This window comes from Monodelphis domestica, chromosome 1 (genome assembly GCF_027887165.1).
Source record: "Monodelphis domestica isolate mMonDom1 chromosome 1, mMonDom1.pri, whole genome shotgun sequence".
Lineage (NCBI taxonomy): Eukaryota > Metazoa > Chordata > Mammalia > Didelphimorphia > Didelphidae > Monodelphis > Monodelphis domestica.
This window is the reverse complement of record NC_077227.1, coordinates 405,204,793-405,219,231: the sequence shown is the minus strand read 5'-3', so window position 1 is coordinate 405,219,231 and position 14,439 is coordinate 405,204,793. Positions and strand designations below refer to the sequence as shown.

Genomic DNA, 14,439 nt, shown 5'->3' with positions numbered 1-14,439 from the left:
AATGAGGAGGTTGGACCATATGTTCTCTAAGATTCCTTCTAGCCCTAAAAAATAAGACTCTCTGACACTATTACCCACTCCATCCCACTGCAAAAAACAAACAAACAAACAAAAAAAAACTTGAGTTGGACAGAAAGTAATGAGGGCCTGAGAGCAAGGGGGGATGACCGAGAGGCCGAAAGCAGTGGATGGATCCAGAAGTCATTAGAAAGGAAAAGTTGTCAGGATTTGGCCCCTGCTTTTGTCCTGGCAACAATGGCTTAGCTGGGAAATCTGACTAGCACAGGGAATGTTAAACAATATAGAATAGAAGGTATACCAGACGGCAGAAGCTGTTATCCAAAGAAGTCGGGGCCTCGAGGTCCTCCGAAAGGGTTCGCTGGATCACAGGATAGAGAGCTGGAAAATCCCCGAGAGAATCTCCTCATCCAGCCTCTTCATGTGATTCAATCTAGAGTTCTTTTACCTCCAGATTCCAATAGGCCAACTTATCGGGGAAGGTTTCCTAGTGGTCCCTGAAGGATTTAAGTAGGTGATGAGCGAAGATGTTTCCAGTGAGGGCAAAACAGAGTGAGCAAAGATCCAGAGGAAGTAACAGGCAGGCTGAGTGAGGGGCTTGGAGACCACTTTGATGAGCATAAGTGGGAGTATTTAAGGGGCAGCGAAGGATAAGGCTGAGGCTGAAGGTTAGACACTCTGGAAAGCTTTGTGTGGCAGACGAAGTCTGGACTCTATCCTGTAGACCATGGGGAGTCATAGATAGTTTCTGAGCAGGAGGAAAGATAGCATGAAAATGGAATTTTCCTTAAACTATGATCTCAGTTTCTACCTCACCCCAGGAGAGGGCTTCTTCCTTCTGGCTCCTACCCTTTGAAGATGTCTGTCCAAAAGCCACGTTTCCCATTCATCTGTTTCACTCAGCCTGCGCCCTTCTGTACCTCTACTCTCCCATCTGGAAAACCAGACTGCTCCCCGTCCCTGGAGCACTCGTGCCTACCCACAAGCATCCTCTCTCTCAACTTCTATTCAGTACATGGGGAGCATTAACCTCCATCATCCCGGTGTACTGTGATTCACTGGGGCAATCACATCAGAAGGGCTCTTCCGTGGCTTTTACAAAGAACAGCGTGGTCCAATTGACATGCTACGGCGGCAAATCTAAACTTGACATCGAAAAACCTGGGTTCAAATCTTGATTCAGACAGTTATGTGATCGAGGGCAAATCTCTCCATTTCCGTTTCAAACCCCAGTCCCTGCTCTGCTTCGCCACATGGTTGGGGTGGAAGGTGCTCTAAGTCATAAAGGATTATATAAATATGAAGTGTGAAATACTATTTATTTCAAGGCTCTGTATTTTTCTGGCATGAATGCTCTTCCCCAACAGAGATCCCACCTCCTTTAACTTAGCAGGTGGCCCCCAAGAGCTGTTGAGGTCAAGAGACATTCCCCAACTGTAGCCACCCTCATTCTGAGGCTCTCCAAGCTTTAGCTAGACTAATCCTCAGGAAGTACAAACGCCTCAACAGCCTGAAAAGATCTAGAGTTCTCCTGGAATCACATTTGAAAGCCCAGAGTCAACTGCAATTAGGATATTATAATGAGACTATTAAAATTATTAATGCCATGATAGCTAACTTTATTGTTTAGCCTGTGATTTCATTAGTTTTGGAGACTTCCAGAGAGGAAACATTGTCTATCAATGGAGAACAGCAACGTAAGACTAATAGCAAACTGCCCAAAGTCACAAAGTGAACATTAGCTATCAAACCAGGGCTCCTTACTCCAATTCCAGTATTCTTTCCATTATACTACCTAGAGCGTGGGGCCTGAAGTCAGGAAGATCTGAGTTAAAATCTGGCCTCAAACTCTTACTAGCTATGTCACCCTGGGCAAGTTGCTTAGGCCTGTTTGCCTCAGTTTCCTCATCTGTAAAATGAACTGAAGAAGGAAATGGCAAACCACTCCAGTATCTTTGTCAAGAAAATCCCAAATAGAGTTATGAAGAGTCAAACACAACCAAAAACAACTGAACGACAACAAATTCTGCCCTCAATAGGAGCAAATACACAAAAATAGGCAAAGGCAGGAATTGGAGAACAGAAGTGTCAAATTCACAGCTCACAGGCCAATTGTGGCCCACAGTATTCCTGGGTGTAGACTGAACCAGATGTAGATTAAAATGTATTTAGGAAGTATTTAATAAAATAAAAATAAATAAAATAAAATAAAATTACAAGAAACATAGATAATGTTAAAATGTGACTTTCTGAGTCAATATATACCCACAGAGATTTTGAAGTCTGGTCTAGCCCTTTCTTCTTTCCCACCCACCTCCTTTCTCTCTCTCTCTCTCTCTCTCTCTCTCTCTCTCTCTCTCTCTCTCTCTCTCTCTCTCTCTCTCTCTCTCTCTCTCTCTCTCTCTCTCTCTCTCTGTCTGTCTCTCTCTCTTCCTCTCTCCCTCTCTCTCTGTCTCTCTCTCTCTCTGTCTGTCTCTCTCTCTTCCTCTCTCCCTCTCTTTCTGTTTCTCCCTCTCTCCATCTATCTCTCTCCCTCCTCCTCTCTCACTTTCTCTCTCTGTCTCTCCCTCTCCCTTTTCCTCTCTCACTTTCTCTCTCTGTCTCTCTCCCTCCCCCCCCTCTGTCTCTCGTTCTCTCTCTCTCTCTCACTTTCTCTCTGTGTCTATCTCTCTCACATACATACACACACACAGGCACACACATTTCTATGACTTTGACCCACTAGTGTAGAATATATGAAGGTTAGTCAGAAGCAGGATTAGAACATTGGCCTTCTAGATTCTGCGTCCACCTTTTTATTCATTACCCAAAGCAGTCATGATGATAAACAATATTACAGAGGGACAGAAAATTCTAGGTTCTTTTTCTGGCTCTTCCAGTAAAGGCCTCAGTTTTCCTGTTTTGACTCCAGAATTCAGAGGGCCTTCAATTCTAGGCCAAGTGGCTTCCTTCTATCTTCTCTTAAAGGAACAACCGAGGGGCTCTGGTACAAGGAGGGGAGGTGGAGTAACATAACTACAATGGTGTTTCTAATAGTAGTTAGACATTAGTGAGGTAGAGTCTAGAGTCACAGAACTGGAAGGGATGCCACAGGCCATACAGTCTAACTCCTACCCCAAAAGTAATCCCCACTTTAACATGTCTGTGAAATGGTCTACCATATTCAGCCAGAAGACGACCAGAGAGGGGAAGCCCATTTGATACCCTCCTGTGCTGCCCACTTTAAGACAGCTTGAATTATTAGCAATTATTTCCTGACTTCAAGCCTAAATTTTCCTCTTGGCAATTCCTTCCCATTGTTCCTGGTTCTGTCCTCCCAGACCAGATGGAACAAGTCTAATCCCTCATCCACATGAGAGTCAGCATGCCATTCACTTCCCCTCCTCTCCCTACCCCCTCAGCTTTTGCTTTTCCGGACTAAACACCGTCCTTTCAGTTCCTTCAAAGGATCTTAATAACATGGCACCTTCACCATCTTGATTGCCCTCCTCTGGGCCCTCTCCAGTTTATCACTGTCATTTCTAAACTGTCTCCTAGAACAGAAACAAGAGTCCAGATGTGTTCTGACCAGGCACAGCAGCACCATCACTTCCCTATTCCTGGAAGCTCTACCTTTCAGTATGACCCAACAGCTAAGTATCCTTTATGATACTGTTGACTGCTGAGTTGGTGGGCCACCAGAACCTCCAGATCTTTTTCAAACTTTCATCTAACCATTCATCTCCTATACTGTATTTGTAACATTGATTAAAAACAAAAAACCTTCAACTTAAAAAAACTGAATGGTTGTCCTGTGAATAAGAGATTATATTTGTTCTGCCTGGCCCCATAGGGCAAGAATAGGAGTAATGAGTGAAAATGAATCCCCACTGAATTTCTCCTTATTAGATTCGGTTTAATGGTCTGGCCTGTCATGATCTTTTTAGATCCTAATTGTGTTACTCAGTTATTCCTTCCAGCTTTGTGTCACCTGCAGAGGTGAGAGGATATCGCCTATGACTTAATACAAATCAATAATCAGGGAGGAAAAAAATAGTTGAGAACTCAGAACAGACTTCCCTGTGCTTAGAGCTGACACTGAACCATTACAACTACTCTGAAATCTACTCATTCATACAGTTCTAAATCCATCTAACTAATAGCTAGGTACCCCAGCAGATAAAACTCTGGACCTGGAGTTAGGAAGGCCCAAGTTCAGATCCTACCAACAACAACCAAATAACTAGTTTTATGATTTGACTTCTGTCTATCTCAATTTCCTCATCTATAAAATGGGTATAATAATAGCACCTACCTCCCAGAGTTATTGTGAGAGACAAAAATGAAATAGTATTTCTAAAATGTTTTGTATACTTTAAAGTGCTTTATATAAACAGTAGCTTATTACTTTTATTATCTAATTGAATTTTCACCTAGTTCAAACCTTTCCACATCTTTTAAAGAATATCATGAAATGCTTATCAAACATTATGTTAAAAATCTAGGTAAATATATCTATAGCACTTCACTCATGGGCCAGTTTACTTACCCTGTCAGAAAAGGAAGTAAGGTTCATCTCTTCATGATCTGTTCTGGATGAAAGCCATTCTGGCTCTGTGTAATCACTGCTTCCTTTTCTGGATGCTCACTAACCATCCCTTCAGTAATCTATTCTAAAATTTCCCCAAGAAGTCAAGCTCAATGACCTCTTTTTTTGTATTCTATTCTGTTCTTTAAAAAAAATCCTGGAAGAATGTATAGTTAATGGGGAGCCATTAGAAAAGAAGAAAGGTTTAGTTCTGCAGTCAAAGGTCAATAAGAAATAGGAAAGTGCTAACCCACTCTTGCTAAGGTCTTCTTGCTCCATCTATTCTCAGTATCTTTCAAGATTCTTTGGCTACTTGTAGGTAATAGACTTTGCTATTAAAAGCAATGCAATGATCCAGGACAATTCTGAGAGACTTATGAGAATGAATGCTCTCGACTTCCGGTTAAGATGGCGGCTTAGAGAAAGCTAAAGCTCAGATCTCCGGAAAACCCTTCCCGACCGATCTCAAACTATAAGCTCCTAAGGCGCCGAAATTCAAAACGATCAACAGCACAGACCCTGGGAACCCTCCTCCTGGACCTGGACCCGGTTCAAAAGGTACGGCTCCCCTTAAAAGCCAGAACCCGAGATCCCTCGGACCTCAGGGGTAGGAGCGCAGAGTCCAAGGCTCCCGGAAGCCGCAGCCCGGCCAGGCTCAGAGAGCAGAGTCCTCCGAACCACAACCCTCAGGGCCTTCTACCGGAGTCCGGGTGAAAGTTACTGCCTGGGGCTTCCGCTGCAGAGAGCTGGTCGAAACAACAGCAACCCTCAGGGCGGGCAAAACAGCCTCACCGGCTGGATCCTGCTATCCAAGTCTCAGTGAAAGTCCTTGCCCTCGAGCTTGGGCTAGCTGCAGCCCATCCCCCCGCAGGCCGAGGAAACAGCCTCACGGCCAGCTATTCTGAAGGCAACTTCTGGAAAGCGAGCGGGGGGGGGGGGGGGGGGGGGGGGGGGGGGGGGGGGGGGGAGTGTGGCCTCGTGGTCCGACCCTTCCATTCCAGTTCCAGTGAGGCATATTCAGTTTAACCCAGGGAAAGCTCATAGAAGGGACAATCTGCCCCGGACTAAAGCCTCTGATCACCAGACAGAGATAAGAAAAGCTAATCCTCCACATTCAGAGATGGCAGCAAACTCCACAGAAGCACAGAAGCCCCAAAATACCAAGAAAAATAAGAAGAAAGGGGCGACTTTGGACACATTCTATGGAGCCAAAATACAAAATACAGAGCAGATAGAAGAAGATATACAAGAAAATTCTCCAAAATCTTCCAAAGGAAATAGAAACTCTCCACAAACCCATGAAGAATTTGAATCAGAAATGACCAAAAAGATGGAAGCCCTCTGGGAGGAAAAGTGGGAAATAATGCAAAAGAAATTCACGCATCTACAAAACCAGTTTGACCAAACTGTAAAAGAAAACCAGGCTTTAAAGCAAGAACTAATAAAGCAAAGCCAAAACACCAAGAAATTAGAAGAGAACATAAAATATCTCACCGACAAGGTGATAGATCTGGAAAATAGAGGGAGAAGAGAAAATTTAAGAATAATTGGACTCCCAGAAAAGCCAGAAATAAACACCAAACTGGACATGGTGATACAAGATATAATCAAAGAAAATTGCCCAGAGATTCTAGAACAAGGGGGCAATACAGCCACTGACAGAGCTCACAGAACACCTTCTACACTAAACCCCCAAAAGACAACTCCCAGGAATGTAATTGCCAAATTCCAAAGCTATCAAACAAAAGAAAAAATCCTACAGGAAGCCAGAAAAAGACAATTTAGATATAAAGGAGAATGAATGCTCTCCATAGCTAGAGAAAGAACCGTTGGAGTAGAAATGCAGAAGAAAACATGATTTATCACTTGTGTATATGGGCATATGACTTAGGGTTTTGGTTTTAAAAGATGACTATTACCAAAATGAATTATATGGAAATAGGATTTGAGGGATTATACATGGATAACCCAGTGGAATTGCTTGTCAACTCCAGGAGTGGAGAGAGAAGAGGGGAGGGAGAGAACATGAATCATGTAACCATGGGAAAAAAATGTTTTAATTAAAAAAAAGATTCTTGGGCTATTTGTAACAGACAAATGATTACCACCAGAAAGTTTCAAAAAGAAGAGAGGAAGCAACTAACCAAGCAGTCAAGTTTCAACTCTCCTGCTTCTCCTCCTTCCCATACCTCCCCTGTATCCTTTTATTAAAGATCTAGAGGGAGATATGGAAGAAAAAATGAATAATGCAATCCCTTTATAGAACATTCCTAGACATTGTCACATATAATATTTGATAATAATTCTGTGAGGAAATCAGTATAGGAAGTAATACCCTCATTCTAGAAAAGAAGGAAACGGAGGGGCAGAGAGATAACATCATTTTGCTGAGTCAATGTCACATCTCTAGTGGGAAGCAGTTAGGCTTAATCTCTAAGCTCCTTCTTCCTACAACTACATCACACTGCCCCTCATGGCCAATGGGAAGTCTCTATCTACTCTTTAAAGTTCCTGCCACCACCACCCCACCAAGACAGAAACTGAGCTCAGTTTCACTTGGTGCTGAATCATGATGAGACATTCCTTTCCACCTCACTCAAGATAGTCTCAATTTCACATGATTTCCTCTGATTCCCAAGGGGCCCCTGACAGGAGGGGAAATTCTAGGGGCCTGAGATAAAAACAGTATGCTACAGACAGACTGACAAGGGAATTAATGAGAGAGTTGTGGTGAGAGAAGGAAAAGGAGGAGAGGTTCTGTGAAGGAAGCAAGCCGCCTGTATGTCCTTGCCATATTGCACTCTAAAACGTTTCCAATGGTCTAACTATGGCTTTCTCTCTCTCTCCCCCTTCCTAGATTAATCAATTGGCTTATCTCTCTCTTCACTTTGCCCTATCATTTCTAATATGAATTTAGTACTTGCTTGGTCCTCTATACTTTCCTACCCCTGGACATCTGACTATTCTAATCTTTTCCAGGTTTTGAGGTCTAACTCTTTCACAAAGCCTAACCTGTTCCCCATAGTTGGGAGCAATTATTTCCCACTAAGACTTCACATAACATTTGGTTTGCTCCTCTCTAAAAGGATTCTGTACAGTTTTGTATTTTACTTTTTTGAAGTTGCCTTGTGGTCCCCTCTTCTAGATGGCAAACTTCATGAGAGTGAGATTACGATTCTATTCCTCTTTGCTTGCCATAGTACCTACACCACAGGGCATTGTACAAAACATGCACTAAATAAATGTTTATAAAAGCCACCAGTATACTTTAATACCTGTTAAAATGATATAGGTAAGAGGGGAAGAGAGGGACAGAGAGGCAGGGAGAGAGAAAGAGAGATGAGGAGGTAGAGAAAGAAGACAGGAGAGGGGGAGGAGGAAGGGGAGAGACAACAAGAGTGAGAGAGCGCAAGTGAGTGAGAGAGCAACAGGGACAGGGAGACATATAAGAGACAGGCTTTGTCCTCAGGAATCCCAGGGCCTAATTAGGAAGCTAAGACTTACACACAGGAAACAAGAGCAGTCTTATTTCAATGCAACAGGCATTTTATTGTACTCCTCACTAATCAAACTGGCCTGTTAGCTATGGGATGGAAAAGGTGACTTTCCATTCTCCTATCATAAAGCCTAGGTACAAGTTGGTCCCCCAAATCTAAAATGAACTTCTTTCTCAGCTCTGCTTCATGGAATCCTTAACATCCTTCAAAGCATAAATACACGCTACTTCCTATATAGGGACCTTCCTGAATCCCCCCAACCTCTCAATTACTAGTACATTCTTCCTCCTAAATTGCTTTCTTTATATTTTGTATTTACTAACTTGTTTACATGTTGTATTCCTCCAACACCAGCAGCAGTAGGAGACCTTGAAGGCAGGAACTATTTCATTTTTTGGCTTCAAATTCTCAGCACTTAGCAAAATACCCATTCTTTAATAAATGTTTGAATTGAATGGCATACTACAGGAAGGAATGGACAGAGCACCAGATAGCTCTGCCAACAAATCACTAAAACCTCTCTGGGCCTTAGGTTCCTCATCCACAAAATGGAGGCATTGAACTGCATGATCTCTAAGGTCCTTTTGAGCTCTAAACGCATGACACTAACATATATTTCAAGGATCTCTGATTTTGTCAAGGAAAATACCCCCATCATGTCTTAGCACATTCAATGTTTCATGAGTAGCTGTTGACAAAAAAAAAAAGCCATCACTTTGTGGTCCATCTGATAATGACCTTCCTTAGATTGGTCCTAACTAAGAACACATGGATGTTTAGTAACCAAGGCCATACAAGAAGCCTCTCTGCCTTGGCAAAACTTGACAGAGTTTGGACTGCATTAGCATAGGCTACAAGAGCCCTGGGTCAAGATAAGCAACATAAGACTTTATCAGGAAATAAGAGCATTAGGCTTGCATTCAAATCCTACCTCAATACTCACTAGTTGTGAGAATCAGCAAATAATTTAACTTTTCTGAGCCTCAGTTTCTTCTTTTGTAAAATGGGAATAATAATGGTACCCATCTTATTGGGCTTCTATGAAGATCAACTGAAATGATGCATGCACAGCACAATATAAATATCAGCCTCTTTTTAAAAAAGAATGATCGGGTTATCTCTTATCTTATAAGGCATCAAGGGAGGATGATAGGGAGAAAAAGATAGCAAAACCATGTTAGTGATGGCAAACCTTTTAGAGATGGAGTTCCAGGTCCTGACCCCCCAGTCTAAGTGCTGTGCCAACCCCCCTACCAGAGACTAAGTGCCATGTCATGCCCTCCTTCTCCACTTCAATTACCCCAGATTGAGAAGGGAGGAAACACTCCTCCTATTGGGCTGCTGGACAGAAATGTAATGGGAGAAATTCATCAGGCAGGAAGAGGGGGAAGGAAGCAGGTCCACCTGAGTCCCTCTGCCTTTCTAGTAATGACCGGGGGGGGGGGGTGTCTGCCCACAGAGAACACTCTGTGTGCCTTCTTTGGCACCTGTGCCACAGGTTCAACATCATTACCATATGAGATACCTTGTTAACAAAGGCTTTAGGAGATTTCTAGTAGCTGAGAAGGTAACATTGTGGCTGTCTTGGGTACTAGTTTTTTGTTTCTTTTTTCTCAGTGAGAAAAGGCTTTGTAAACTGTGAAGCACTAGACTGGCATAAGGAAAAGAGAAGTGATTTGGGAGATAGACTTAGCACTGGACCTGAAGCCAAGAAGACTTGAGTTCAACTCTAATGCAAATACTAACAACATGGAAATGGGTTCGAATCAAGAACACATGTGATACCCAGTGGAATCACGCATCGGCTATGGGAGAGGTGGGGGGGGGAGGAAAAGAAAATTATCTTTGTCTCTAATGAATAATTCTTGGAAATGATCAAATAAAATATTGTCTAAAAAAAAAAATAAAATAAAAAAAGAAGATTTGAGTTCAGATCCCACCCTAGGTTCTCATTAGCTGTGTGACTGGGAGCAAGTCACTTCATATGTCTAATTTTCAGGTTTACTTCCAGTTCAAATGTTCTACATTCTAGCTTGTATATGTCTGCTTAGGTCCATTCCTGCTTTGATATTCTTTGTTCTCTGTTTTAAGATCCATTCCAGCTGTAAAATTCTATGTTCTGGGTTTGAGGGTTCCTTCCATTTATGATATTCTATATTCTTTACAAGTCAAGGTTGGACTTTTAATATGCCTGAACTTTTCATCCACATCAGGTAACAGAAGACAGGATTGCTGTGGATTAATGGTTATGGGGAGCTTTGTTTAATGAATACTTATCGATCAATTTAACAAAACAAATTCACTCAATGTTTTTAATGCCATACTGTGTAAGATCATCTTTCTATAGATAGCACTTTATTCCATTTGATGAAATTACCTGACTGAGGTTGCCTGGGTGGGGAATATTATTCTATATTGTGGTGTCAGACAATGAGGTCCTAAGTGTCTTGATTTGTTCTGGCTTAACAGCAAACAGTGCCAAAGGGGGAAACAGAATCCAGCCCTCTCCTCTCTCAGTTCAGTGCCCTTTTCACTACACCATGATGCTGGTTCATTTGAGGACACCTTACCATTAATGTAGAGTAGGAATGGCCAACTTGGCCTGCATTACACCAAATAAAACAACAATATTAAGACCATCAAGTCCAAATCTCTCATTAGAGTTGGGAAAACTGTGACCCAGAAAGAAATTATTTGCTCCAAACAACCCAGGGAATGAAGGGTAATGTCTATTCTTCCTTACTCCACAATTAATTTCCAACCATGGGGAAGTTAGGTGGCTCAGTGAGGGATGGGCCAGGGTTCAAATCTAGCCTCAGACACCTTCTGGCTATGTAACCTTGGGCAAGTCACTTAACAAGCCCCAATGTTCTTCTGCCTTGGAACTAACACCTGGTATTGATCCAAAGACAAACAGTAAAATTGTTGTTTTTTAATAAAAAATAAAAATTTACAGCCACAACCCTAAAACCAAAAGCATACTCTCCCTTAAGGGACCCAGTCTGAGGAACTGTGCATCACCTCAGATTGGGACTACCTCAATTTTCCCCTTTTCAAAAGGCAAGGTGAAAAGCAGATTAGCAGAAGAGGGAAGGAAAGGGTTAACATTGCACCATCTGCACATAAGCCAGAGGGAAGCCATGACAGCAGAAAGAAATGGATAACTACCCCCTCCCAACCCCCTCTCAACCCTGCAAGCAACCTCCTTCCAATAAAGCACAAAGAGGTCACTGGCTATTCACCCACCCACCAAAGGAATCCACATTGATAAAAGGGGCACAGCAGAGGCCCCCAGAAGAAAGACGTATTAATGAGCCAAGAATGTACATCCACCAAAAGGAGAAAAGTGTAGAGAAAAGCTTGGGTGGGCTTGAATTCTGTCCTGTCTACTAATCCAAGCTAAAGATTTACCTCTCTCCTCCCTGAGGCACCATTTCCCCCATCCCCATCTCTACTTGCCTAAAACAGTAACCATCACCTGGTAATAACAATGTCGTCAGGTATTTTTGTGGCACTTTCATATGCTTTCACAGGCTTGGTTCCCCCAACCCTCTCTATTTTTTTTTTTTTTTGTTCTAAGGACTGACTGGGAGGAGAAGGGGATTTACAGGGAAATGTCAGTGCAGTAGAACAAAATTTATTGATCATGTTTTAAAAATTATTTTTGCAGAGCAGCCTAGCAGGAGTGGGCACTCCTAGGAGCCAAGGGACTTGGCTGTTACTAATCTGTGACCTCCCAAAGAGCAGGAGCTTAGCTAGGCTTTGTCTCTCTTCCAGGTGTTTAATAATGCTTAAAGGCTGTAAAACAGCCTATAAAGGTGAGCTGTGGTTATTACCTTCTGATCCAGACTTTCTTTAGGTGGTTTTGTAATCAGGAGACCTGGAGGGAATAAAGAAGATTTATAGTTGTTAGGGACCTTAGAATTGATCTGGTCCAACCTCCTCACTTACATATTGGGAAACTGAGGCCAAGAGAAGGTAAATCCAAAGTCACATAGGAAGTAAGTGGAAAATTGAAATTGGAACAAACTCTTCTAAATCCAGATCCAGTGTTCTTTCCACTCTTCCACCCACATTAGGCAACAAACTGTGTGTCTTGGTTTTAATATTTATTAACCAATCCTGGGACAAGTCATTTTACTACTGGGGCCCAATAATGGTATTTAGAGGCTATGGATTTGAATCTTGGCCCTGCCACTAACTAGCTGTGTGAAATTTGACAAGTCACTTAATCTCTGTGGACCTCAGTTTCCTGTTTTGTGAAATGATCTTTAGACTCATCTTGCTTAAAATTCTGTAGTCTTGTGATTCTATTCCCCTGTTTCCACAAGGGGTATCTTGCTGTAAGGAAGGGGCTTTTGAAACTTAAGCATGAGACCTCTGTAATGAGAGGGTGTGGGGGAATGTGAGTGTAAGTGAGAGAGGAACTTGAGTTCCTACTCCTCATTCTCTCACATCCCCACTATGCAGAAGAGGGAGGAGCTTGCTGGTTACAGAGACAGGAATGTGGGAGCTGGGCCCAACTTTCCAAGGCCTGGTCAGTAAGGGGATAACCTAAATTAACAAGCATGGACTTCATTCTTTCCATTTGGACTCCTTCATTACAGGCCCCAGAGAAGAGAGCACTTATTTTTAAAGTCAAGAACCTCTATTCTGTTGTTTCCTAGATGTATGAACTTGGACAAGTCACTTTTGGGCCTCAGTTTTCTCATCTATAAAATAAATGGTTGAAATCAAATTTCATTCCTGTTCTAGATGTTTGAACCATAATAAGCAAAATTCAATGCATTTCTGGAGCCCTTTAAAAGATTTGCACAGAACATTTCTCACCCTACTCCTTAGAGGCAGGTATTATCATCCCTATTTTAGAAGTTAGGAAACTGAGTTTCAGAGAAGTTAAATGATTAACCTTAGGTCACACTGCTAATCAGTATTAGACTCAAAGTCTAGTAAGTGCCTTTTACCCTCTATTGTTCTCTAAGGAAAACTTTTTAATAGGAAAAACATTTAAAATTTTTTAATTAAAAATTGTTATATCTAATTTTAATTTCAAAAACATTTTTATTGGAAAAACATTAAGTGAAAAAAAAAACTGAGGGTCAGGAGACAGGTAGGAGGGAGAGAGAGACCTTGGGATTTAGCTGTCTTTGATCAATACTCTGATCAATCAGTTCCTGTTCTGTGCTCTGCACTATGTAAAATAAAGAATCCCCAAATCTGAGTTCAAACTTACAAAATCTAGTCCAACCCTTTAATTTTATAGATGGGGAAATAATTAATTAACAAGTATTTAATAGCTGACTGCTATATTCCAGAAACCATGCTAGGCACTGAGGATACAGAGAAAAAGCAAAAAAAAATAGTTCCTGTAGTGGCAGCTGGGTCGCTCAGTGGATTGAGAGTCAGGCCTAGAGATGGGAGGTCCTGGGTTCAAATCTGGCCTCAGACACTTCCTAACTGTGTGATCCTGGGCAAGTCACTTAATCCCCATTACCTAGCCCTTACCACTCTTCTGCCTTGGAGCCAATACACAGCATTGATTCCAAGATGGAAGGTGAGGGTTTTAAAAAAAAAAAACCAGTTCCTGCCCTCAAGGGTCTTACCTTCTAATTGGGAAATAACCCACTCATAAAGAAATATTCCTAAAATATATAGATGGACAGTCATCTTAGGAGGGAAGGGTCTAGGGGCTAGAAGTAGCACCAGAAAGTGTCTCTTCCAGAAAGAAGGTAGTGGTTTAGCTGAGTCTTGAAGGAAGCCAAGGATTCTAAAAATAGATGGGAGGAGGGAGAGCATTCCAGAAGTATATTCCAACATAGCAGGGCTGAGTATAGAGCAGAATCCAGATCTCCTATCCTTTCGTTGAGGATAGCAGAGACTGACAGCTGAGATTAGGATTCCTGTGCCCTGACTCCTAGCCAGTGCTCTCTCTATGGAGCCACGCTGGCAGCCTCCCAGGAGTACACCGCATGGCTTGCTGCCAAGGAGCTTACAGTCTACTTGGAGAAACTAGACTAATAAGCTTAAAACAAAAGACACACCATGGTTTGCTGGGTATCCCCTTGGGACCGATTGGAAGAGCTGCTAAAGGCCACTCAGAAACTGACCAAATTCAAGAATCCAAGTGTTCCATTTGTGCTCCATGACTCAAACGTCCACTGTACTAAGGTTATGACATCCCAGCCACAACAGCAGCCTTAGAAGCCCACTTCCCAGGACCTCATGTCCTGAGGGCATACAGGGGAAAAGGATTCCCACATCCCTCAAAGGGCACCGTCGGACAAATGGGAGTAGCATCTGCAGCCCCAGCAAACAGCTGTCTCCATAAGCCCAGGAGCTCTGAGAGTATGGCTGGCC

At 42.4% G+C, this 14,439-nt stretch overlaps 1 protein-coding gene across 10 annotated transcripts in view; it reads right to left on the bottom strand.

Moving 5' to 3' along the window:
- Positions 1 to 14,439, bottom strand: part of SRC (SRC proto-oncogene, non-receptor tyrosine kinase) — a 115,982-nt gene that overhangs the window by 42,817 nt on the left and 58,726 nt on the right. For 8 of the 10 annotated variants that reach the window (XM_007474355.3, XM_056811924.1, XM_056811926.1 and 5 more), the window contains one exon: positions 11,919 to 11,962. The exons of the other annotated variants lie outside the window; for them this stretch is intronic. In XM_007474355.3, the coding sequence (XP_007474417.2) occupies positions 11,919 to 11,962 (44 nt within the window). The remainder of the gene's footprint in view (positions 1 to 11,918; positions 11,963 to 14,439) is intronic. 10 annotated transcript variants of the gene reach the window in all.